Genomic DNA, 23,675 nt, shown 5'->3' with positions numbered 1-23,675 from the left:
TGTAGCCATTTATTAATTTTTGAGATTTTTTACAATTTTTTTGCAGACAATTTTCCAGAATGGTAAACCTGTTATTTTCTAAAAGCCGTTGGTCAAAATACCCTGAATCGTGCATGACATGTTCATTATGGCCATTTTTGACATTTTTTACAATTTTTTTAGAAGACAATTTGCCATAAGGGCAAAATCGTCATTTTCAAAAGTCGTCGGCGAAAATACACCGAATTGTCTATGGCTAGTTGATTGTTGCCATTTACTAATTTTTCCGAGCTTTTATAATTTTTTTAGAAGATAATTTCCTACGATGACGAAATCGCTCGGCCGGGATCGGGGCCGGGGGTGGGGAGGGGCGACAGGGGAAGGGGGTGGGGGTGGCAGGGGAAGGGGGAGGGGGGGTGGCGGGGCCGGTGGCCGGTGGCCGGGGGGCCCGCTCGGCGTTATGACTGCCGAGCAGATCCCAAAACGGCAATTATGTTTTCTCTCCCCTAAAATGGTAAATAATTTTTTTTTTGTATGCAATTTGAAAAAAAGCCCCATTTAAGATCACTCACATTTTCCTTACGTAAACCCCCCACAGCCCACACTCTCTTTCTCTCTCTCCAAGTTGTTGCAAAACGACGCACCCCCACAGCCCTCTCTCTCTTTTCAAGTTTCTGCAAAAAGAAGAAGATGACGAAGATGACGAGTAAAATGAATGCGAAGCATAAGCAAAACCAGAAGCATTTCCAACGATGTCGACGGCCCACTCTCTCCCTCTTCAAGTGATAGGAGCCGCGGGCTGAGCCGCTAAGATTGCGGGAGGCAAGGCCGAGTACTTGAACAGAGATTGGAAGAGAGAGGTCAGGGGCGGCGAGGAGAGATTTTGCAAAAACTTGGAGAGAGAAAGTGGGCCGTGGGCTACAAACGGGCGCGAGGCCGCTTCAACCGTGACCATCGCCTCGGCCTCGCCGCCCGCGATCTCGGCCGCTCAGCCCGCGGCTCCCTCGTCGCCGGCCTCGATGAGCGGCGATCTCGAACGCGAAGGTCGCTCTCAACCAGATCTTGACCCCCCGCCGCCGCCTCGTCGCCCGCGATCTCGGCGGCTCATCCCACGGCTCCCTTGCGGCCGACTGTTGGTTGAAGATGTGAAGGTGAAGGCGAGGGGACTGATTAGTGTGAAGGAGGCTTTGTCCCCGGAGAGTGTCTTGGGTGGCCCGTCGTAGGCGGTGGTTGCCCCCCTCTACGGTCGACGGCGGCGCCGATGATTTCACCACCCAGAAATGCCGTCCTACGTTGTGGTTGTCTTTTTTGCAGAAACTTGGAGAGAGGGGGTGTTGTGAGCGTGCTTGCGGAAAGGAAAATGTGAGAGAAAAACTGAAATGTGGGCCCCGCTAAGCACGTGTCGATCATGGGTGTTTCAGAGATGACGTGGCGCTCTAGAAGCAAACAATACTTTCTTGCCGCGTAGCAAATTGTAAAAAGTACTTTGGTTAACTGTGACTGAGACGTTCCAAAAAGTGACACGACAGAAGACAGCGGGAACAATTATTATCGGTTGAATGTCAAAACACCACTCAGAATATCGGTTGGAAATAAATTCTAAGCGCAGAAATTGGGGACCGGTACCGCGGCGTTCCGGAGCAAAAACCAAAGTAGTTTTGCCTTGTAAAAGAGTAGGGAGGGAGTTTTACTGGGGAAGCTTGTTGAGTTTGCAGTACATGTAATCCTTGAACTTCTTGGCCTTGTATTTCGGGGGACTCTCGGGGCTGAGCAGCTGAGGAAGAGGCCCGACCACCCACTCTTCCGGCGGCTCCAAGAACACCGGCCACGACATTCTCGCCTTCTCCTTGTTCACTGTGCTCCTGTGCAGCACCGCCTTATACAGTCCGTTGCTCAGGATCTACAACAGCCAAACAAAGGAGCCAAATCAGAAAGAAAAACCCAGTGTTATGGATCGCTAGGAGGCTTGAACCCGATGTTAAAAGTAGGAGTGTAAGACTTTGTAATTTAGAATCGTCTTTGTGAATTTATCATGAAAGCTTTCAGATTAAAGATCGTTTCGCGTAAGTGGGACACTCAGGGCGTCGCATGGGGCCTACTACACTACACCTAGTGGAAGTACGAGGTGCAAAATGAACTTCCGATGTTGAACCTTTGAAGTGAGGTCACGTGCCCGGGCAAGGTAAAGAGGCTTTTAGTGAGCTGTGGGCCATAAGAGAGAGAGGAGAAGCACGTGATTAGCATCCCCCACATGGCATCAACTTTAAACACCCGCTTACGGAAAAGTAACCTAAATTTTAACAGGGATGCGACTGTTCCAATCCCCAAAGTTCACGGTACAAAAAACGCCAGGCGCACCTACACCGACATTGGCTTGGCATCATAGACGAGTTAGTTGAGTTTGTAGTCACAATCACCGCACCGTCGCTGTCGAACGGTTTCCCTAATTTGATCTGGTTATTAACGGCATTACCAGGGGGTGGTGGGGGTTGGGGGTTGAGGGGGAGAAGGGAGGAAGGGAGAGAGACCTCAATCTGGTCGCCGATGTGGACGATGAGGGCGTTGGGGATGTGCTTGGCGTCAATCCAGTGGCCGTCCTTGAGGACCTGGAGGCCCGGGACGTCGTTGGGCACAAGGATGGTGAGCGTTGACAGGTCGGTGTGGGCGGCCACCCCAAGGGCGAGGTCCGGGCGGGGGCAGGGAGGGTAGTAGTTGATCTTGAGGTTGTACTGAAGCTCTTCCCCGCCGACCGCCTCCATCATGGCCTTCTCCTCCAGACCGAGCCCCACGGAGAGGCAGCGGAACAGCCCGTCCACCACCTCCCTAATGTACTCGGTATACTCCTCGTTCACCTCCCTGCGTGCATGCAAGAAAGCTTAATTAATCCTCACGCCATGCCATGCAAATGCAATATGCACCTCCTGTTGCGACAGGGAACGCACCTGTAGTCTTGGGGGTTCGTGGGCCAGAAGCGGTAGTTGATGGAGGAAGGAGGCCAGACCTTGTGGAAGAGGTGGTCGTTCCACGTCCGCTTGCAGTTGACGTCCTTGGAGACGCGGGTGCCGTAGCCCTCGACGGACTGGGACTCGGGGGGCTTGGCGTAGGCCTCCTTCTCCTCGGGGGGGAGGTCGAAAAAGTGCTTCCCGGCCGCCTGCAGGCGGGAGATGAGCTCCGCGGGGATGCCGTGGTTAACCACCTGGAAGATCCCCCACTCCTTGCTGGCGTGGGCGATGGCCCTCGCCACGGAGTCGCGGTCGGGAAGGCTGAGGTCGATGGTAGGGATGTCCGGGGCGGGGCCCAGGTAGGTGGTGATGGCGGGGCGCTCCTGCTCGGGCCGGATGAAATCTGCGGGGATGGTCTCCGCGGTCATCAAGGAGGACGCCACGGCCTGCACTCTCTCGACCTCCATGAAACCGTCAAAAGACAAAAACACGAACACGAAGACAGGGGGCTGGCTGGCTTCTCCACCTCTCTATCTCTCTCTCTATATATATTATATATTGTATATATATGGAAGTTGGGAAGAAGGGCGGGGAGGGATTCACGGGGGAGAAGTGATAAGAGTTAAAACCTGGTGGATGAGGGCGGAAATGCGGAGGGGGTACGTTACCCACTTTGAGAAGGGAAAGAGGAGTTTCATTAACATGTGAGTTTTATAGTGGCGGAGGGAAGGAAAGGAAGGAAGGAAAAGGGAGGGGGTGTTACGGACTTGGTTGTTACGACTTAGAAATTGAAATTTGATGAAGTGGAGGACAGGTATGAGGAGAGGAGTGGGCAAGAGCGTGACGTGGACTCGTCTCCATCGCTGCTTAGCGCTACCAACCTCCCTCCCTCGACTCGCCCCCCGCAAACAAGCTATGACATGAATCTTTGCCTGCCCCGACCTCACACACAATCTTCATGCCCCCTCCAAAGTGACGTGGTTCCCCATTCCGCTTCCTCTTTTGCAACCCCAGACACAACACGACAGTGCCACCCACAATCTCCATGCCCTTCCTCTGAAAATTACAAGAATCAGAAGAAAGAAAGAAGAAAAGGAACAGTTCGCCATGATAGTCTTATTTCACATTGAACCCGAGCTTGTGTTTTTCCATCCTTCGGACATGGAATGCGACCCTCGCCTTCTCTAGAATCCGGTTCGCCACGTCCGAACGGATCGCGATGCCGTACGCCACAAGTCGACGAGCTCGTCACATCGCTTCATATGCCAATCTCTTTTTTCCTTTGTAGAGCCTTTTTTCTCATGTGTGTGGGTATGTGTATGTCGGTTTTTCATCTTTAATATACTTTTGTGTGCCTATGCTAAAGAAAGAGACCATCAATTAAAAATGTAACGTTTGTCGAGTTAATTAGATAGGCCAAATCTTCAAATTCATTAATTATACCAAAATAAATAGAGGTTAAGGCTAAGTTGGTTTTTGTGTAAAATGCATGATTTAAAGAACATCTTTTCACTAACCGATTATTTCTGGGGCACAATCTCATGGGAGTTCATGTGGCAAACGCTCCCGCCACGGCACTGGCATAAAATGATGGACATGCATGACGCATTGCATTGACTACGTGTACGATGCCCATCCACCTTTGCCTTAAAAAGGAGCTAAACGCAGTTCGGCTGAAAACCACACACACACGATAAAAAGAAAAATGGAGAGTCCTGAGATGGCCCCATCGATTGTGTTAATATCTTACGACCTAACCTATCCTCATTAAAGCTCGCGACCACATTATTATAGATCTGCAACTTCTGGTTAAAGTCCACGTTGACAATTTTAAGGCGTATTTATGTGGGTGATGGTGTTTCTCCAAAATTAGGCTAAAGTACATTGTAAAGTGTCAAAGTTTATGTACGGCGCTCACTTTAGTGTCAAAATTTTCAAAACAATCACTTTAGTACCAAGCTCGGAGAAAATCGATCATTTAAGTGCCGATCCGGCCAAATGAAATCTTATCTTATGTGGCAAAATTTTATAGAGCGGCTGCCACGGTGGACATCCGACGTGGTTTGTACATGGGAAGACAGGAAAAAACGACGTCGTTTGTTTTATATACATTCACAAAACATAAACGACGTCGTCGGGTCCTCTCTCTTCGTTCATCGGTGGGTCCTCTCTCGTGTGAAGACTTTGTCACTCGATTTGCTCTCCTCAGCCGCTCGATCGATTATGGTTAGTCGCCGCCGTCGCTTGCTCACCGTCGTTTGTCGCTGGTCGGCCATCATCGATGCTTCCCGAGGAGGGATATATCTCTTCGGTCTCAACATCCGAGGGAATTAGGGCTCCGATAGCAAACTTAGGATTCATAGGACAAAATTAGGATTGTCATGGGAAAATTTTGAACTAGGGTTGTTAATTTTTGGGGCCAAAGAGAGTCAATTACAGTTCAACCGGTTAGGGTTTTTAATTTGGGGTTCAATTGAGGATTTATGGTTTATGTTTGGGCGAATTGAGCTTGAATGACATCGTTTTATCTTCAAATTGCTGAGTTGGCTTTTGGCGAGCCACGTCGTCCTAAGTTTTTTATGTAAAAAATCCACGTAGGCTTTTCGACGAACCACATATACTTCAAATCGGACTTGGCACCAAAGTGAACGTTTTTCAAAAAGCTTGGCATTAAAGTTATCGTTTTGAAAGTTTTGACACTAAAATGAACTTGTGCGCCGTACTTTAGCCCCATAATTAATTTTCCGGACGTTCGCTTGTTTGGTTCGCCGAAAATGACTATTCAACTGAAAATGATTTTCGGTCAACAAAAATATTCATGCGTAAAATTAGAAAAGTGAATTCCTAAGACACTTTCTAAAATTGCTTCCCTCTCTCCTCTCTGGAACTCAATCTGGACGACGACAGTCGTGTGCAGCCTGTAGCTTCTCGAAGGCCGCTCGAAAGTTCTCTGCTTGCAGCTTCGTCATCGAGAACCTCTCCGATTGGACGCGGAAGCTGCAATCATCGGATCGCAGCTACTTGGCCACATCTGCGGACAACTTAGGAGCCGAATCAGCATTATGGACGGAATCGGAGTCAATCGGAGAGGCTCAGTCAAGCAACAAGATCCGCTGGGGATCGATCCGACCAACAATGTTGAATCCCGACTTGGAGCTCTGAGGAGAGTCGAGATGCAGCTCACAACACCATGCTTCGAGAAGGACTCGCGAGGCTTCTTGGGCTTGGAGCTCTTGCTGTTAAAGAGGGGTTTCGATCGAATCTAGGAGGCCACTAGGGTTTCGGAGCAACACCAGGAGGTGAGGGGATGTCGGTTGCGGGGGCGTTGGCCAAAGGTAGGTTTTCGCTGGGCGGGGGTTGAAGGCATTGGGCTGAGTGGGGAGACGAGTCATGGCTGAGCTAGGAGAGCCAACTCACGAGCGCGTTCAAGGGCCGAGCAAGGTGATTGTCGTTTTCCAAATAAAATCCAAATACCATAAAATATTTTCGATTACATATCACCAAACAAAGAAAAATTAACCTATTTTTTTAAAATAATTTTTATTTTCTTTTATCATGAAAATTTTCCTCGTAATAAATGCACCCTTGCTAATTTTGAATTTTGATACAGTTTTGATCAAATCAAATACAAGCTTGGGTTTCCAGACTAGACCTAAAGTTTAGAGTATTTTTTTTTTTTGGATAAAAAAAAAGTTTGGGATAAAATTGGGATTGGACCTAAAATTTGGAATTTTTTTTTTAAGGAATACAATCCATGTCTCTTATGGAACGACATAATATGAAAGCATCTTAACTGGGCCTGCGAAGCCCAAATGTTGGACGAGGGGCCGAAGGCCGAATCTTAGGTGAGGAGGCTGGAGACGGGGAGAGGGGACCATTCATTATCAAACAAGCTTTGGGTTTGATTTGATCAAAACTGTATCAAAATTCAAAAGTAGCCAGGGTGCATTTATTTTTGAGTTCATGATAAAATAAAAATCAATTTTTTTTATAAATAAATAAATAATCGTAAAATTCGCAATGTGAAAAGGGGGAAAAATAGGGGTTCCACGGTCTGGCTCGTTTGTCTTCCCTTTCTCTTCTCCGGTTTTGAAGAGTTTTTTTTGGTGGTGTCGTCAATGGTGAGTCGGTCCAAAATCCAAATAACAACATTCGAAACAAAGTAAACAAACAATAAAGTCGGGAGAAAATCAGGAGCAGAAGCCGCCTCCTCCTCCTCCTCCTCCTCTATTCTCAATTCAATCTCCTTTCCCCCATCGATTTCCGTGTCTTTGTTCGAGTTCGGACTAGCTGAGGTAGTCGCTAGGGTTTGCAGGATTTGATCGATTGATGCGCATTTGGGAGTGGAGCGACCGAAGAAGATGCAGCAGCCTCCGCAGATGATCCCCGTCTTGCCTTCATTCCCACCCACCAACATCACCACCGAGCAGATTCAAAAGGTATCCTTCTTGCTCTCCTCTTCCCCAATCGAACCCCCTCCTTGTTGTTGCTGGGGAAGAATGGACTGCCGTCTGTTCCTGCTTGTCTCTCTCTCTCTTCTTCGCTTGTGCTCGCAATCTTACGTGCAGTAACCCTCTTTGAATGTCCATGTTAGTTTAGCTCGAGATGTAATTGATGTAAGCTTGAACAATCAGCACTTTGGGAAACCTCAAAGTAACTCCCTAGGGCCGAAACTTGCAAACGAACCCTTATGAGGTTAGTGGATTGGATTCTTACATATGTTTTCGGTTTTCGAAGTCTCAGAGCATTAAATGCAAGACGAATAGCTCAGACGTGCGTAGAATGACCAGATTCCGTCTCTTCATGTGAGGCTAGTTAACACTGGGATCAATTCGTGGGACTCTTAAGGACAATTAAAAATGACTATCACGGAAATTTTACCTTTTCCCATTCCTCCCTGGCTTCCCATCCCAAGCCAACCTAAATTCTAGCTTCATCACTCGATGCGATTTGTACTAGGTTCTTTATATACCGCACCTCTTAGTATTCTAGGATCTATCGCCAGATCACCAGTCACTAGATTGTCTCCTTTCTTTGTAGGAAACTGATGGCGGGACATTGAGCAATTGGTCTAGTGCTAACCACAGATCTTCGTTTTTCTAAAGAGAGAAGTGGATGCACGAGTCCTGACTTCCTATGTCTGCCAATCTATATGTCGTATGTGAACAATGATATTTGCATATCATAGTTTTCTAAATATAGATCAGAGACATGAAGTATGCATGAAGATTTAACTGTATCATAGCAAATGGAAGGCAAAGCTTGTGCAACTAAGTGTTGTGCAGGGGTTTTTCAGTTAACATTGTCCGCCAAAATGCTGATATTTAATACTTATGATCGGTATTGTGGTAAGTTGTAATGTGTGATTTCAAAATAGAACTCTACAGTGATTAGTAGCTGAAGTTTCGTCGCTCGTTGCATTTATATGTCCTGTATGTGGTGTCAGCTATGTTTGGTATAATGATTCTTCATCATTTTTCTTCCCTTCTGTCTTTCTGTTTTGCATGTGTGAGGGAGAGTTAATAGAATTAGTAGCATGACTAATAGCTATACTATATTTGCAATGTACATAATTAATAGGTATACCATATGGCAAACTCTTCGTGTCATGGTACAAGTTTATTAGATGGTATAGGGACTTAATTACGTCCGATGCAGAGGTAATATAAGATGAGATGGAGAATTAGCTATTATCCGTGCATATTTATACCAGGTAATGGCTAGTAGACCTCATTTAACTTAGACAGATAGTATTACATGGTGACTTGATCAGAATCTGAGTTCCTAGTTTAGCATTTTTTTAGTACTGTTGATATCATGATCTATCTACTGACTTTCTAGATCATCTTATGTTTGTCTTGTGCATAATTGTAGTATCTTGATGACAACAAGAAGTTGATTCTAGCTATATTGGACAATCAAAATCTTGGCAAACTCGCTGAGTGTGCCCAGTAAGTCTCTCTCTCTCTCTCTCTCTCGTGTATGGAAGGGGGGAGTTGGTTTCAAAAAAAAAAAAGGACAGAGGGGAAAAGGTCTAGGTCGTGCGCACACACATATGCATGTGGTTAGGTAGGTGGCTCAGGATCAACATATGCATGTGAATGTGTGGGCTTTTCTTCTGTCTCGGCTTGTTTGATAGGTAGTACATCGAGTTGTTTGTACGGCTGGCCAATCAGGATTCATTCTGTAAGTGTGCTTTGGTTGGATGGGTATATGCATGTGCCTGTATGCTAGCCTTCGTATTCTTGGGCATCATCTGTGGACTCAATGTAGCTTGACGATTCAGGTACCAGGCTCAGCTGCAAAAGAATTTGATGTATTTAGCCGCAATCGCTGATGCCCAGCCACAGGCACCACCAATGCCTCCCCAGGTAGTTATTTATCTTGTCATTTTGCTTTCCAATTGATGATTATCTTTTCCGTGCTTATATCTTACTGAATGGCATTTACAGATGGCTCCTCATCCAGTGATGCAACAAGGTGGATATTTCATGCAACATCCTCAGGCGGCTGCTGCTGCTGCTGCTATGGCTCAGCAGCCAGGTCTTTTCCCTTCGAAGGTGCCATTGCAGTTCACTAGCCCCCATCAGTTGCAAGACCCGCAGCAGCAGTTACACCAGCAGCATCAGCAGGCCATCCAGGGTCAAATGGGCATGAGACCGGTGGGGCCCAGCAATGGCCTTCATCCCATGAACATGGAGACTACTTTGGGAGGTGCGAGTGCTGGAGGACCGCATCCATCAGCAGGTCCAAGTGACGCCCGTGGAGGAAGCAAGCAAGATGCTTCTGAGACTGGGACAACTGGTGCTGGTGGTCAGGGCAACTCAGCAGCTGGGCATCAGGGTGGCGATGGAGAATCATCACTCATGAAGGGTTCTGAGGAGGCAAAGTGATGGGCTCTTCGGTTGCTTGCATAAGCGACTAGTGGCTGTTGATAGTAGGTTTATCGGAACCTAGTGTTGCTATTTGATCTTTATTAGTGCTTTAGACATGAGATTTTTGTCCTTTTTTTATACTTCTGATCTGACAAATAGAGTTAGGGGTTTTGTGTTGCAAGAGATTGGTCGTGCAATATCTCTGCTATTTGGGTGCTGCGAAGTTTTGTCATGAGAGTGATGGGAAGCCCGCGCCTCAGTCACTCTTCCTTCTGTTCTTGGGGACTGAGTGGATTGTGATGTCGATGGCAATGTTAGATCTTAGGTAAATGGAGTAGTATCTGCTTGATGAGAGATGAGCAGTCTCTTGTGCAGTGTTGATTTCAGTTACTGTAATCTACATGCCTAGTGCTCATCTTCCCCACTGTGGGAGGGGTCCTCCGATAGAGCTGTATCTTGTATCAGTAGCTTTTATTGCTCTAGCGATGGCTGTTGTAATGGTTCTCCTCTTCTTGACAATTTGAGGTCTGAGATGCCTTCAAAGCCCCGAAAGATGGGAGTTCCATAAGCAATTTCTGAGGTGCATCTTAACAGCCAACTTCGTGTTGCAGGCTTAGGCTGTGTTTGGCAAGGCGATGCGAAGTTGTCATTGCCCTACGCTCGATTGATTGCCCAAATCATCTAGGGAAAGCGAGATCAAGATTGCGATAAAATTGTCCATTGGCTTCCTTTTGACGGCATACTATTGGGACGACGGAACAAAATATATTGTTTTCCATTTATGGATAGACTAAACATCAATAGCCAAAAAAAAAAAAAAAAGGAAAAAAAAAGCAAGTGAGATGAATAAGATAATCAGATGCTCGAGTTGGGCTCGTTAAGGGTGCGAATAATAATCATTCTTATTAAGGGTGTGAATAATAATCATTCTCTTTTTCTGTCCTAGAGAATAGAGATTCGTTTGGTAAAATAATTTTATTTTTTTATTTGAGAAGTATAAATTTTTTACTTTTTCATTTTCAAAATAAAAATTAAAATAAAAATTTTTCTTATATGTACATGTGATCTCTCTCTCTTGCGTCTCGCTTTCTCACATTCCTATCGTCGGTCATTGTCCGCCTATCTATCGGCAGCCGTAAGAATTTTATGGTGCCATCGAACGAATTTCTATTTTGAGAATCAAAATTTTGAGTTGTTATTAAATGTATTTCTCCGTTTGGGAATTCGATCGAGAAATAGAAATAGGTTGGAAATCACTCGCGAAAACAGAGAGTTAAATCGTCGTGATGTATCATTCGTCACCCTATTTAATCCATTCGACGGAAGTCATGGAGTGTTTTGGCTGCTCCTTTCAGAAAAGGAGGGGGGCGCCACGTGGGCTGTGAGGGCGCCAACTTTCACAGCCGACAAAGAGCTCGCTGCTCGGCTGTTGCCGTGTCCGAGAAGTAATTTGGGATCTCTTTTGTTCGGTCGGTTGTATTTAATCAAAGAATGTCAAGAAAGGAGCTGCTTCGTTAAGCCCGGTGGTCTTCATTTTAATCACTGAAGCGCGACCCCGCTCGAATCTGACTCCTCCGTCGCCTTCCCCGTGGAAGTCGTTACCATCTGGTCTCCGCCGTCGTCCCTGGCCTTGCGACTCTTGACTGTGAGCGTAAAAGAATTGTCTTGCCATTCCATGTCGTGTCCGCGTGAACGCCTTGACACTTGCTGAAAAGTTCACCGACTGGCATCGTATGAGCTCTGCTTTTTGCATCAGATCTCTCTTGTTGCACATCCCAAGCCAAACTTTTCACTCCTCTTCTTCTAGTTCTGCACGTTCGATGGATTGCCCCCTCTTTTTCGTGATTTCTTCTAAATGCTGATCGCTTCTCGCGTGTTTTGCAATTTTGTCTACATAATACTCTTGTCCAGCTACTTCGTCTGATTTTTCCTCTGACTCGGATAGTATCGTTGTTGTTGTTGTTATGCGTTCGGTGATGCAGCATTCCGTTCTCCTTTTGATCTGATCTGCTTGGAGCATCCCCTGCCTGGCCAATAAGTTGGAGATACTCATCGAACTCCCACTTTTGGCACCCCAAGTATCGACAACAATGGCAGCTGAGCTCGTCAACGCGGCAACGAGCGATAAATTGAACGAGATGGATTGGACCAAGAACATTCAGATCTGCGAACTTGTGGCGCGTGATCAGAGGTATATCTGCCGAGTGGTTTAGCTTTTCTCATCGATAATACAATGTAGTGTCAGATGCTACATTGTATTTTGTTTGTAAATAAGAATGTCAGATGTTTCTTGTTAATTTGACTAACATGACTTTGCTCATCAAACCACTCAGGGCTGCGAAAGATGCCATTAAAGCAATTAAAAAAAGGTTGGGAGATAAAACCCCAACTTCGCAACTGTATGCAATTATGGTAAGGACATATGTTTTGAAAGATCCTTACTTGATTCATTATGTGTAACCACTAGTCTCTCTGCATCTCTTTCGATGCACGTTGGTGATTCACCGCATTTCTAATTGTGCAGTTATTGGAGATGCTGATGAACAACGTCGGTGAGTATATTCATAAGCAAGTGATTGAATCAGGAATTCTTCCCATTCTTGTAAAGATAGCGAAGACAAAGGTGTGAACCTCAATGCTCAAGTAAAATTGCATCGCTTCGTCATATCTTTTTCACTGTTATTACTTACTTCATAAAAGTATGCTGCAGACTGATTTCTCCATACAAGAGAGGATATTTCATCTGCTAGATGCAACACAATCCTCCCTTGGTGGCGCTTCGGGGAATTTCCCTCGATATTTTTCTGCATATCAGGATTTGATGGTAAGTATGATCTTGAACATTGTTTGCCTCCTAGACTCTTTCATTCCAAATTCATCATACGCAATGCATATCTGGACCAACTTGGAACTCTTTAGAAATAAGACTGCCAGACATTTGGTTTTGATTTCACTGCCGAATTAGGTGTATAGAAAACTCTCATGTCTGACATGATAATGGATCATACTTTTACCCCCTTCAAAAGACTAGATGAAATATATGAAGCATCTAAGTAGTAGCCGATGGAACCTATAATCTAAAACATGAAATCAACTGAACCATCATGGGGCACTGGCCCCTTACCCTTTTTTTTAATCAGAATGCCCCTTACCTTTAAACAGACCTGTTTTGCTCAAATGTCTCAAGTGATGCTCACAAGTCTGCTTTTCTGGGGAATTGTTAAAAGTAGCATTTTGCTATCTCTTTGTCCCAATTCAGATCCTACTAGTCATTTGCACAATCTATTGCGGCAACAACATCCAGACCTTGCAGTTTAAAGTTGCTTTAGTGTCAAAAGTCATCTCGCTCAAGTTGCTTATTTAGATTTTTAATGGAGAGATGGGACATACAACCCATAACTTTGTCGTCAAAATTAATCAATAGTATAACATTATGATGTTCATTAGTTTGCAATTATTAGATATGAACTGTCTTTGTTCTCTATATGCTCAAGCTCTTGGATTAGTTGGCCAATTAAAAAAGGTCAGAATAAGAGCAGGTTCAACCCTGTGTCAAAGTTCTTACACTTTCAGTTATATTTCTTTGATTCTCGCTTACAGGTTCCATTCACTAGAACTATCTTAATTTCCCCTTTGTCCATCCTATTCCTGCTCATATTTACTTCATTTTTTAGATTCTCTCTAATTGTACATCTTTGTCCTTTTACTTGTTCCCTATTTGTATTGTTTTGCTGTGGCTACTCTTACTAATTTCTCTGATGAGATCTGGCTACAGTGCGTGTTTGTTGTGCTTTACTGTTGATAGATGATAAGATATCGGTAGTGTTAGCTATAAGGTTTTATCAAATAGATTATTTAACTGTTTAACTAACGCACTTCCATATTTTTCACAAGATTTGCCTTCTTTTTTTGTGGAAAACTCAGAGCTTAGGAATACAGTTTCCTCAACAGCATCAATCTGCACCTTCTGATCCATCTGTCATACAAGTAAATGGGAGTGCACCATCAGCCTCTACTTTTCAAGCAGAGAAGAATATCATGTCTAGTCAGGAAGAGGCCTCTGCCAGAGGTAATAGACTTCCGCATCAACCAGAAGTACAGTGCATTCCTGAATCAAGGTATGCATTTACTGGGAAGAAGAAGAAGGAAAGGTTCTTTATAACCTGCTTATGCTTCTCATGGATATCTTTTATATGTAGTGAAATCAAGAAAAATGTTCTGGCAAATTGTACAGACAAGAGTTATTTGTCATTATTCTCCATGTATACAATCTACATGGACGAATTCGTCAGTTGAATAATTGAATAGCATAGGTAGAAATATCAGTATTTCATTGATTTAAAAGTAAAAGTTCATATCATTTTTTATTTCTATTTATTTATATTTTTTTTCAAATTATAAAATAGTAATAGAAAATATTTATGGGGAGTAGGTATTATGTAAATTAAATGGGCCAAGCAGGAATTGGTCAGGGCTTTAAATTTCTTGTGAACTTCCACTAACGGGATAACCAGTGGCTGGACCCTCTCATCAGCCTTAGACTCTCTGTCTGTCTTACAGAAAGTAGATTGCTGAACATACTTGGCTACTCTCTCTCTCTCTCTCTCTCTCTCTCTCTCTCTCTGAGCGCGCACGTGTTGGTTTGACTAGTACTTTCCTTGCAGTCTAGTCCTTGTAGACCCTTCAAACCCCTAGTTCTGATAAATCAAGATTGTGCAGGTCTATGGATAAATCAATCTGACATCTAATAAGCCAAGCATGGTTATGACTTGTTGGAAGATTTTTTAACACCATGTTTGCTGAAAGATATATCTTGGCTTTTTCAAAAGATGGTTATGACTCATAAAATACATACCATTTGGCAGAGAATATGTACTAAAGACATGGCTGATAGAGAATTTTCCTCTTGCTTAGATCATGTGATCCAATAGTTTTTCTGATCTCTCTATACAGTATTATTCAAAAGGCTAGGAATGCATTGGAGGTTTTGAAAGAGGTCATGACTACTGTTGATGGTCAACAGACTCAACATTCTCTGGTAAGCCAGACTCGTATCTAGATCTTTCATTGACCTTCCATTTGTTTGGTTTGAAAATGCTCTTACTTTAGCACAGTGATCAGTTCATGAAACTGTGTATATTGGGTATAAACTTTTTGTTAAGAATCTCCAATAAACCCTATAGATGAGGAAGTTTGACTATCTTCATGAGGCATGAGTTCCCACTCGAGCATTTAAAGTTTTGAACACCATAGTTTTTATTTTTCCTATTTCCACCATTCAGTTGCTGTTGCCTAATTTTTTTTTTTTGTCACAAGTAGTGAGAATGCTGAAATAAATAGCAACCGGAATTCTCTGTGGTTTTCTCTAGCTGGTGCATGGCCATGCATGTATGGTGAATGACAATTCTGGAAAGTTGAGATGTAAATGTGACACCATGTCTGACATGGTAATGGATCATACTTTTGCCCCCTTTAAAAGGCTATGCCAGCATACAGAAAATGTCCTTTCACCAGTTAGGATAATAACATATAGTCTGACATTATGTGTACTGCATCAAGGCATTAGAGGGTTCTATCTTGGAAGTTAATTAATGGAGAAGTTGGAATTTTGATGAAAAAATTTAAAAAAGTGTAAGACCTCCTTCCAGTTCCGGTTTAATTTCTTGAAGGGATTCGGTCATGGGAAGTCTATATCCAAATGTTTGTGTTGAACTATTGAATAGCAATTTTTGACTTTGACTGCTTGTCTTGTTCCTTTAGGGTGCAAAGGATGAATTCACCCTTGATCTTGTGGAGCAATGCTCTTTCCAGAAACAACGAGTAATGCATCTTGTTCTAACATCTAGGTGAGGCCTTATTACTATATCTATTTTTTCTCTTTAGTGACCAAGTGGCTAATTTACTGAAAGTGTCAACAGTAACTTTCAGCTTTCTATTGGTGGTGTTGCCTGCATTTTCTAATGTACTATTGGCTCTAAAGTTATTGTCCGGATGCAAGGGCAACAACTCAATTGTTGGATTAATCTATCTGTGTGCCACCTTCACTGAGGAAGAGTGAATTTTGCAATGGAAATGATTTGATAAGAGGAGGGTATTTGGCAAAACAAGATGAGTTTTGTATCCGTTAGACGCGACTGATTTGGGAGTGTCAGAAAAAGGGTTTGCTGTAGCCTTTGTCTGAGTTGCAGCCTGTCAGTCTCTGGCGAAAGATGCATAATGAGAATGCCAACATGTCTAAAATATGCCTTATAAGGAAATGTCGAGTCTCCTGCACCTAACTTTACATATGGCTTTAACTAAATGACAAGCTTGGTCACATTGTCTTCCATGTGATGTAGTCCTTAGGTGTGACATATTGTTGGCAAAAGGGGATATCATTACCGCCCAATGATAATGCTCTTTAAGACCAAGTCATGTGATATCTTATGCTTTTTACCTTCCACAGGCATTTACTCTAAGCCCATGTACTGCTTCAAGGTTTTGAAAACTGCAAGCCATACACCTCCTGGATGATGCTTTGTTTTCATGTCTATCTTGTCCAGGGATGACAATGTAGTTTCTCAAGCAATTGAATTGAATGAGCAACTCCAGAAGGTACTTGAAAGACACGATGCCCTTCTTTCTGCTAGAACTGGAACAAGTGCACATCTTACTGATTGTAAACCAGAGGAGGAAGAAGAAGCTCAACAGCTTTTCCGAAGGTTTGTCCATGTCTCCGGCTGGCTTGAAAAGAATTCCTATCTTTTTCGAATGATGCATACACAAACTAAATTCAACATCCGGGCAGTTTAGTTCTAGTTGGTGATGTTGTGTGGAGATAGAACAAACATTATAAATAGTTTGGAGTTAAAATATTGTTGGGCTTCCTGATTGAGCAAAATTTATCTAGAGTTCAAAACACATGGCAGGATACGGAGAGGAAGAGCGTGTGCGAGGTTTGAAAACGAAGAGAACTCCAAGCAGAGGCACACTCTAGAGTTGTCAGAATCGTCCAATTCAGGTACATATCTTTCAAAAGATCTCTGGCCTTCTTTTCGTGGAATAACACAAGGGTATAGAAGTTTCCTCAGCAGCACCCATCTGTACCATCAGATCAATCTTCTGTACGAGGAATTGTGTATGAAACATCAAAACCTACGAGAAAAGCAGATAAGAATAATGTGTCCAATCAGGAGGTAGCATTTGCCAGTGGGAATGGACTTTCTCAGCAACCAAAAGTACAGTGCATTCCTGAATCAAGGTATCCATCCACTGTAAAGAGAATTTTTTTTTCTTTTGTTAGCCTACTTATGCATCCTTTTTATTGCTGGATCTTGTCATGGGCATTGGTTTAGGATATATTTGTGCTAACCAATTATGCACACTAATATACCTGTTGCTCTCAGAATGGAAAAAAATTAGTGTAGGTTAAATGAGATTAACAAGTAACTCATTCAAGAAGTCCTTCAACGGCCTTTTTTCCATGGTAAATTTTAGCGGTTTAGGAGCATTGAGTCTGAACTACCCATGTCATTCACAATCCTCTACTGCCAAGTGCCAAAAAGCTGCCCTTGGCTAGATCCCATTCTCAGTATCAGTTTCTCTTTTCATCCCCCTATGGCAATATAGACTCCTCTCTCACTCTCTCTCTCCAGGTAAGTGAGCAGCCATATACTAGTCATGCAGAACCTTAGGATACCTAACTCGTGATAATAAAATATTATTAAGCTCTCTGGGTATATCTATCCAGAAATCATCAACTGAGAGCAATAATGATTTGTTGAAAGATTTCTGGAAATATTGGCATTTTTACCCACCATCTCGTTGGTTTCACCTATCACTGTAAAGAGAGATGGAATGAGGGATGTGCATGTGATCTCATGGCAGTGAAAAAGAGACTTTGTAGCACACTTTAATTGTATTTGTCCTGACGACACATCCTTAACAGTTTTCCATCTTCTTCTTTTTTTTTTAAATACAGTATCATTCAGAAAGCTAGGAATGCATTGGAGGTTTTAAGAGATGTCCTTGATAATGCTGATGGTCAACAAACTCAACATCCTTTGGTAAGTCGGACTATATTTAAGTTCTTTAATGTAATTTCGCATCGCCTTTACAATCTTTAACCAAGCTTAATCAGGGATTGTCAATGGATGGCACATCTCATTTTCTTCATAAGTACTCTGCAATCCCTACTAGTCAAGGAAATGTGTGTTTTCTCATTAGGAATGAGTTCATACTGTGTCTTTTTTTAAGTTCTTGTTGCCATTTATCGTGAAGAGTATTAATGGTATTATTTAGAAGTATCGCCAATTAGTTTGGCTAAAGTACCTAATGTTAGTGAAAAGTGTTGGTATTCAAAATAAGGTAGCTGGGGATTTGGCTAAAAAGTAACTCTCTCCCTCTATCATCTATATACAACCTCTTATGCACTCTTGAATGCTTATGTTGCCTTTGTAGGGCGCCAACAATGAGTTCACCCTTGATCTTGTTGAGCAGTGCTCTTTCCAAAAACAAAGAGTGATGCATCTTGTTCTAACATCCCGGTGAGGTCTCCTTTCTGCCTCAATTTGTATTTTACTTCTGTTATTCTAGTAGCTAATAGCAGCAGTGAGGGCCTTTTCCTGCTTTCTGTAGCTTTGTTTTGTCAGCATTCCTCCGTAATGTTAATTACTATAACCACATACTTGTCGGATTTATCTGAGATAGCTCGAATCACTCTCGCTGAAGAGAGAGAATCTCATATATAGTGACACAGCTTGCATGGTGAAACTGAAATAATTTTTCTTCTTGTCCTGAAAGAAAGCATGTTGTATGAGAAATTCAAATTCTGTTTAGATTGAAAATGGAAAGTCTCTACCTTGATAGACTCTATTCATCTTGTGTTAATCGCTTGTGGGGCAGTAGATACATAAGAAACTTACCCACTGAAGAAATGAGCTCTTTTGCAAGCTAATAACTGATTAAGTGGAGCACTAATAGCTGGGAAAACACTGGGTGCATCTCCTTGCAGTTTAGGTGCCACTCACATTTGGAATTGTAAAGGGGAATACTAGCCGGCCTTAGTCTAAGGGGCAGCCTAGTTTACAGGCAGTTCATAGTAAGCACGTGAACCTTTTTGGAACGTCTTATCACTGTAATTGGAGAGGCCCACTTAGCTCACTTTTTGTAAAAATTCAAGCTTGATAACATCCAGTGCTGGCAAGAGGCAATATCTATTTCCTTCGATGCTTATCAATCTTAGGTCAGGCAGTCACTTAACCTTCACACTTCCCTCTTGCTCAACCACATTTACTTTACTAGAAATCACGACCACTGTCAAACTTTTCTAAAAGCTTTATTCTTAAATAACTTATGAGCTCTGCCAACTGAAAGCTTCTAGAGCAGTGCTTTCAAAGCTTTTCCTTATCGTTTCCTCTCATGTGTTGGCTAGTATTTAGTCTAAAGAAAGTAACGGATCAATTGCCCCATAGTTAAAAAATAATAATGCAGTTTCCTTACATTTAGCAATTTTTAATAGTCTATTTATGAGATGTATTTATCATTTTATTGATTCTTATTTGCTAACAAGACAACCCATCCAATTTAAGTAATGCATTTATGAAATTATTGTTAAACAAATTATATTTGGTGGGGAAAATAACACTTTCTTTGGAATTTTGCTATAAATATCTGGAATTGATAAAATAAATTAAAAGGTATCAGTTTGAAGTCATTGCAAAGGGAGAGCAGCGAGGGGATGGCATTGCACACCTTCTCTTGGCAGCACGCCTCTTTTTCCTTTTATCTTCCTTAAGATATTTTGTAGCGGATGCGACTTATTATCGCTTTTGAACCTCCATTGTTACACAGAGACTTTCTTTGCTAAATAAGGAGCAACATTTTAGAGGGTGTTAATAATTTTGAATTGCCGTGAGACCAAAGTTGATAAGAAACTTAAATTTCACATCAAAGTTAAAGACAAAGTAGACAATTGAAGAACATTTATAATATAGCAAGTATTGTCAACTAAATAAAAATCAATGATAGCGATTCAGTTTGTTTCAATTTTTTTCTAAATAACTATCACACTTATTTTTAAATCACTAATAAACCTGAATATATTGATATAGACCTTTATAGAAATAGCACATTCCTCTTGTGCAGAGCACGGCCTCAATGCTTGTACCACTGGAATTGTGAAACCATTTGTCAACTTAAGTTAAAGCTTAAATTATTAGATAAAGTTGTAAGGTTTAATCATTCTGACAAACTTTAAAAGATTGTCCGGTGAAGTGATCTCCTCCCCTTTTATGTCCATCTCCTTCAGGGACGAGAAAACAGTTTCTCAGGCAATTGAATTGAATGAGCAACTCCAGAATCTACTTGACAGATATGATGCGCTACTTTCTGGTCAAACTGGGATGGCTGCAAGCAATGTAGATTGTGAAGCAGATGAGGAAGAAGAGCCTCAACAACTTGTCAGAAGGTTGGTTTATTTCTTGGGCTGGTACTTTACTTGAAAAATTACTTGTACGTGCGCTTATAATGTGGTAGGGAGATTGAGCTTCCTGGATCTTGGCCGGTCTGTTCTGTGGAGTCGGTTCTGTCATGTGGAGATAATCTTTAACAAATTGTCAACATTATGCAGCCCAAATGAACTTTTTGACTACCTTGTTTAAACAAGTTCATCCAGTCTAACACAACATATGGCAGGATACGAAAAGGAAAAAATTATGTGAGACCTGAAGATGAAGAGAGCTCTATGAGGAGCCACACTCTGGACTTGCTAGAACAAACAAATTCAAGAAAACAAGTAAATCGCCAGCTCAAACAACCAGCATGCACTGAGCCATCTGAGTCCAATGGGCAGCTTTTGCCTGTCGCAATTCCACCCCCGCCTGCAAAACACGTTGAGAGGGAAAAGTTTTTCAAGGAAAACAAACTGGCTGGCGCTGCCATGGCTGGCCAGATGAGGTGTCTGTCATTACAGAACGTTGATGGCAGCAGCTCTCACAGTGGGAACAGTAACTGTAGTGACAAAAAATAACTGGTATCATGCTGTGCTTCGATAGTCTTGCTTATGGCTGTATTCTAGTAGGTTTTTTTTTGCTGATCTACCGATGGGTATTGTGAAAGAGAGAACAGCTACGACATGATTGTATAGAGAGCATTCAGGTTCAGACAGAGGTATTCGACCGAATATATGACCATTCTCTTTCAACTACTGGGTTAAATTTGCCTCATTTTGTGGAGGAATGTAGATTTCTGATTTTTCTCCCTCTTTTTCCTTCTTAGTTTCTTTTCCTACAAACAAAAATGGGCAATCTTGAATTTTGAGATGAATGTAACGGAAATAATCAACAAAGGAAACATGAGTGTGCTTTATTCGTCACGGTCCCATTGTGTCAAGTTGACTGATTTTAGTGCAGTTATTTTATTGGGGATACTATCGTGCGAGGCTCTGCATCAGTTCCAAAATTCAGTACTTTTCTCTTGTACTTATTCATTTTTATCCTTTTGGTCTTTTGGGTAGCCTCGCGATGACTTTTCTTAGTCTTTTGGAAAGGTCAGAGTTTGGTTTTTTTACCATTCCACCGGACTTTCTCAATTGTTTGGTAGACTGCCTCGATGGCTTTCGCTCACCTGATCATCTCCTCTCACTTAAGGTAACCCCAACATCTCCCCCTCCTTCCCTCCCTCCCTCCCTCACCCCCTCCCTCTGCCAAAAGAATGCAAGAAACCATTGTTCTGTATGCAGCCCCTGCTTTACACCACTTGTTGTCCATGGTGGAGCTTGGGAAGCTGATTCTGCGTTGTCACCCACAATTCACCCTCACAGTTTTGGTCGCAGCGATGCCAGCAACGGCCAGCGCCATCACCATCTACATTGATCGAATGTATACTGAGACCACTCTGCCCATATCCTTTTTCCATCTCCCTCCTGTCCATGTCCCACAGTCCCTCCAAAACCAAGTAGATACTGCTTTTGAATTTATGCGTCTCAACGGCGCAGGTGTTCGGGATGCCCTCCAAAACATCTCTGCCGACTACGCAGTTCACGCACTTATAACTTCAGCCTTCCACGTCCCACATCATTTTCTCAACAGACCTACTTATTATTACTTCAGCTCTTGTGCTTCTGTTCTATCTTTCTTCTTGGAGTTGCCTACCATCCACAACCGGACAAGCAAGAGCTTCGGAGACTTGGACACCCTCTTGCACTAACCGGGCCTTCCTACCATAAGAGCCTCTCTCGTACCTGAACCATTACTTGATCGCCATGCTTCCACCTATGGTCACTTCCTCGATTGTGCTCGATCTTTGCCCAAATTTCATGGGTTTATAGTGAACACCTTTGACTTGCTTGAGCCAGATGCAGTCAAGGCTATTGTAGATGGTGTTTGGGTTCCCGACGGCATGACTCCACCTCTCTATTGTATTGGGCCACTGAGAGCAGATGAAAAAGATCGCACTATTGGCCGTGTTGCTTCGCCGGACGTATCAACAATGCCTGTCAATGAATGTTTGTCCTGGCTAGACTTGCAGCCAAGCAGAAGCGTTGTCCTGTTGTGTTTTGGTAGCCGGGGTGCATTCGCCAGTGCACAAGTGAAGGAGATTGCTCTTGGGTTGGAGAGAAGCGAGCAACGGTTCTTGTGGGTGGTGAGAAATCCACCACCAAGTATTGCAACGGAGCCAGATTTAGACCACCTTCTGCCTCAAGGGTTCCTGGAAAGGACTCGGAACAAGGGTCTGGTCATAAAGTCTTGGGCACCACAAGCTGCCAATGCCATACTTAAGCATGAATCAGTGGGGGGATTCGTGACTCATCGCGGGTGGAACTCGGTTTTAGAAGCAGTGAGTTGTGGGGTTGCAGCGCATGAACAGCGCGGTCCTTGTGGAGGAAATGAAGCTGGCAGTGCCGATCAGCAAGTCGATAAGGTAATATGAAAAGGATAAAGAAGTGAAATTCATGGTTAGTGCAGAGGAAATGGAGAAAAGGGTAAGGCAGTTGATCATGGAGGTGAATATGAGAGAGAGGAGTGCCGAGATGAAGGAAAGAGGCATCGCGGCTTGGGCCGAGGGCGGATCCTCCTTCTTAGCATTGTCCCGAATGGTGGGTTCATGGAAGCAAGGCTAACTACTGCTTTACAGTGTTAAGGATCGCTCCTTAGGAGAATGATACGTTATGGAACCTTCGATCGGTGAAAGATGACCTTCAATCTTGTCTTTTAAACACCATACCACCTTCTGCGATTTTAAATTTGTCAAAATATCTACCAAATCATATTCTTGAGACAAAAATGACCTCGCTTTGTAACAGACCCAAAAAAAAAGTAAAAATTTTTACTCGAGAGATAAATATCTCCACATTTATCTTATTTAAACAAAAGTATTGTTGCATAGAGTTTTGGCTTATTCAATTGAGAGAGTGTGTTCAATACCAAATTGAGTATTCGAATAAGATGGCTAGCATTTTGCCTCGAAATAAGTTTGCAAATTAGGATTTTAAATCATCGATTTTCAGCTAATTCGTGGAGTTGGAGCAGATCGTGAAGTTTGATTAGCATTTCAAACTCGGCAATTGGATGAAAAAGTCACTACTGAATATTTTTGTCTATCAATTAAAATTATAAACTTTTTGGCTCGTTTGGAAAATGGGGTTATTTTGGTCATAAAAGGATAAGAGTATATATATATACGACACAAATATCCGGGGAAGTGAAGGGTTCAATCCCCCACCTCATTTACTTGTCCGGCGAATTGAGGTGCGTGTATCGGCATTGCTCGGATCCAACCTATGCGCGCCGGGTTCAAATCCTCCCACACTTGCTCGGTTCGGACTTACCCATCACGAGGGATGGATATCCGCGTCTACTAGAGTTTTAACTCGTGGCAACCAGCCAAGTAAGGAGGGTGT

At 43.0% G+C, this 23,675-nt stretch overlaps 3 protein-coding genes and 1 pseudogene across 7 annotated transcripts; 3 read left to right on the top strand and 1 right to left on the bottom strand.

Moving 5' to 3' along the window:
- Positions 1-1,640: 1,640 nt before the first annotated feature.
- Positions 1,641-3,557, bottom strand: LOC115755110 (flavonol synthase/flavanone 3-hydroxylase). The gene is made up of 4 exons (XM_030694403.2): positions 3,488-3,557; positions 2,922-3,434; positions 2,508-2,835; positions 1,641-1,879 (listed from the first exon to the last, which is right to left on the bottom strand). Exons 2-4 carry the CDS (start codon positions 3,386-3,388, stop codon positions 1,667-1,669), a joined length of 1,008 nt encoding a protein of 335 aa, XP_030550263.1. The 5' UTR covers positions 3,389-3,434; positions 3,488-3,557; the 3' UTR covers positions 1,641-1,666.
- Positions 3,558-7,028: 3,471 nt separating this feature from the next.
- Positions 7,029-10,298, top strand: LOC115755111 (GRF1-interacting factor 3). 2 transcript variants are annotated; one of them, XM_030694404.2, is made up of 5 exons: positions 7,061-7,131; positions 7,168-7,360; positions 8,796-8,872; positions 9,208-9,292; positions 9,374-10,298. In XM_030694404.2, exons 2-5 carry the CDS (start codon positions 7,283-7,285, stop codon positions 9,812-9,814), a joined length of 681 nt encoding a protein of 226 aa, XP_030550264.1. In that variant the 5' UTR covers positions 7,061-7,131; positions 7,168-7,282; the 3' UTR covers positions 9,815-10,298. The 2 variants fall into 2 exon arrangements, with proteins under 2 accessions (XP_048140091.1, XP_030550264.1); XM_048284134.1 differs by having other exon boundaries at positions 7,029-7,360.
- Positions 10,299-11,770: 1,472 nt separating this feature from the next.
- Positions 11,771-21,038, top strand: LOC115755106 (TOM1-like protein 5). 4 transcript variants are annotated; one of them, XM_048281259.1, is made up of 14 exons: positions 11,771-11,987; positions 12,130-12,208; positions 12,321-12,419; positions 12,507-12,620; positions 13,721-13,914; positions 14,750-14,834; positions 15,566-15,642; positions 16,339-16,497; positions 16,705-16,796; positions 16,889-17,036; positions 17,757-17,841; positions 18,236-18,321; positions 20,085-20,247; positions 20,475-21,038. In XM_048281259.1, exons 1-14 carry the CDS (start codon positions 11,887-11,889, stop codon positions 20,802-20,804), a joined length of 1,812 nt encoding a protein of 603 aa, XP_048137216.1. In that variant the 5' UTR covers positions 11,771-11,886; the 3' UTR covers positions 20,805-21,038. The 4 variants fall into 4 exon arrangements, with proteins under 4 accessions (XP_048137216.1, XP_048137220.1, XP_030550253.2 ...); XM_048281263.1 differs by having other exon boundaries at positions 15,557-15,642; positions 16,907-17,036; XM_030694393.2 differs by having other exon boundaries at positions 15,557-15,642; positions 20,085-20,243; positions 20,471-21,038.
- A 267-nt stretch (positions 21,039-21,305) lies between these two features.
- Positions 21,306-22,940, top strand: LOC115755108 (annotated as a pseudogene).
- Positions 22,941-23,675: the final 735 nt, after the last annotated feature.

Source organism: Rhodamnia argentea, chromosome 1, assembly GCF_020921035.1.
Source record: "Rhodamnia argentea isolate NSW1041297 chromosome 1, ASM2092103v1, whole genome shotgun sequence".
NCBI classification, from domain to species: domain Eukaryota; kingdom Viridiplantae; phylum Streptophyta; class Magnoliopsida; order Myrtales; family Myrtaceae; genus Rhodamnia; species Rhodamnia argentea.
This window is presented reverse-complemented; position numbering and strand designations above follow the sequence as displayed.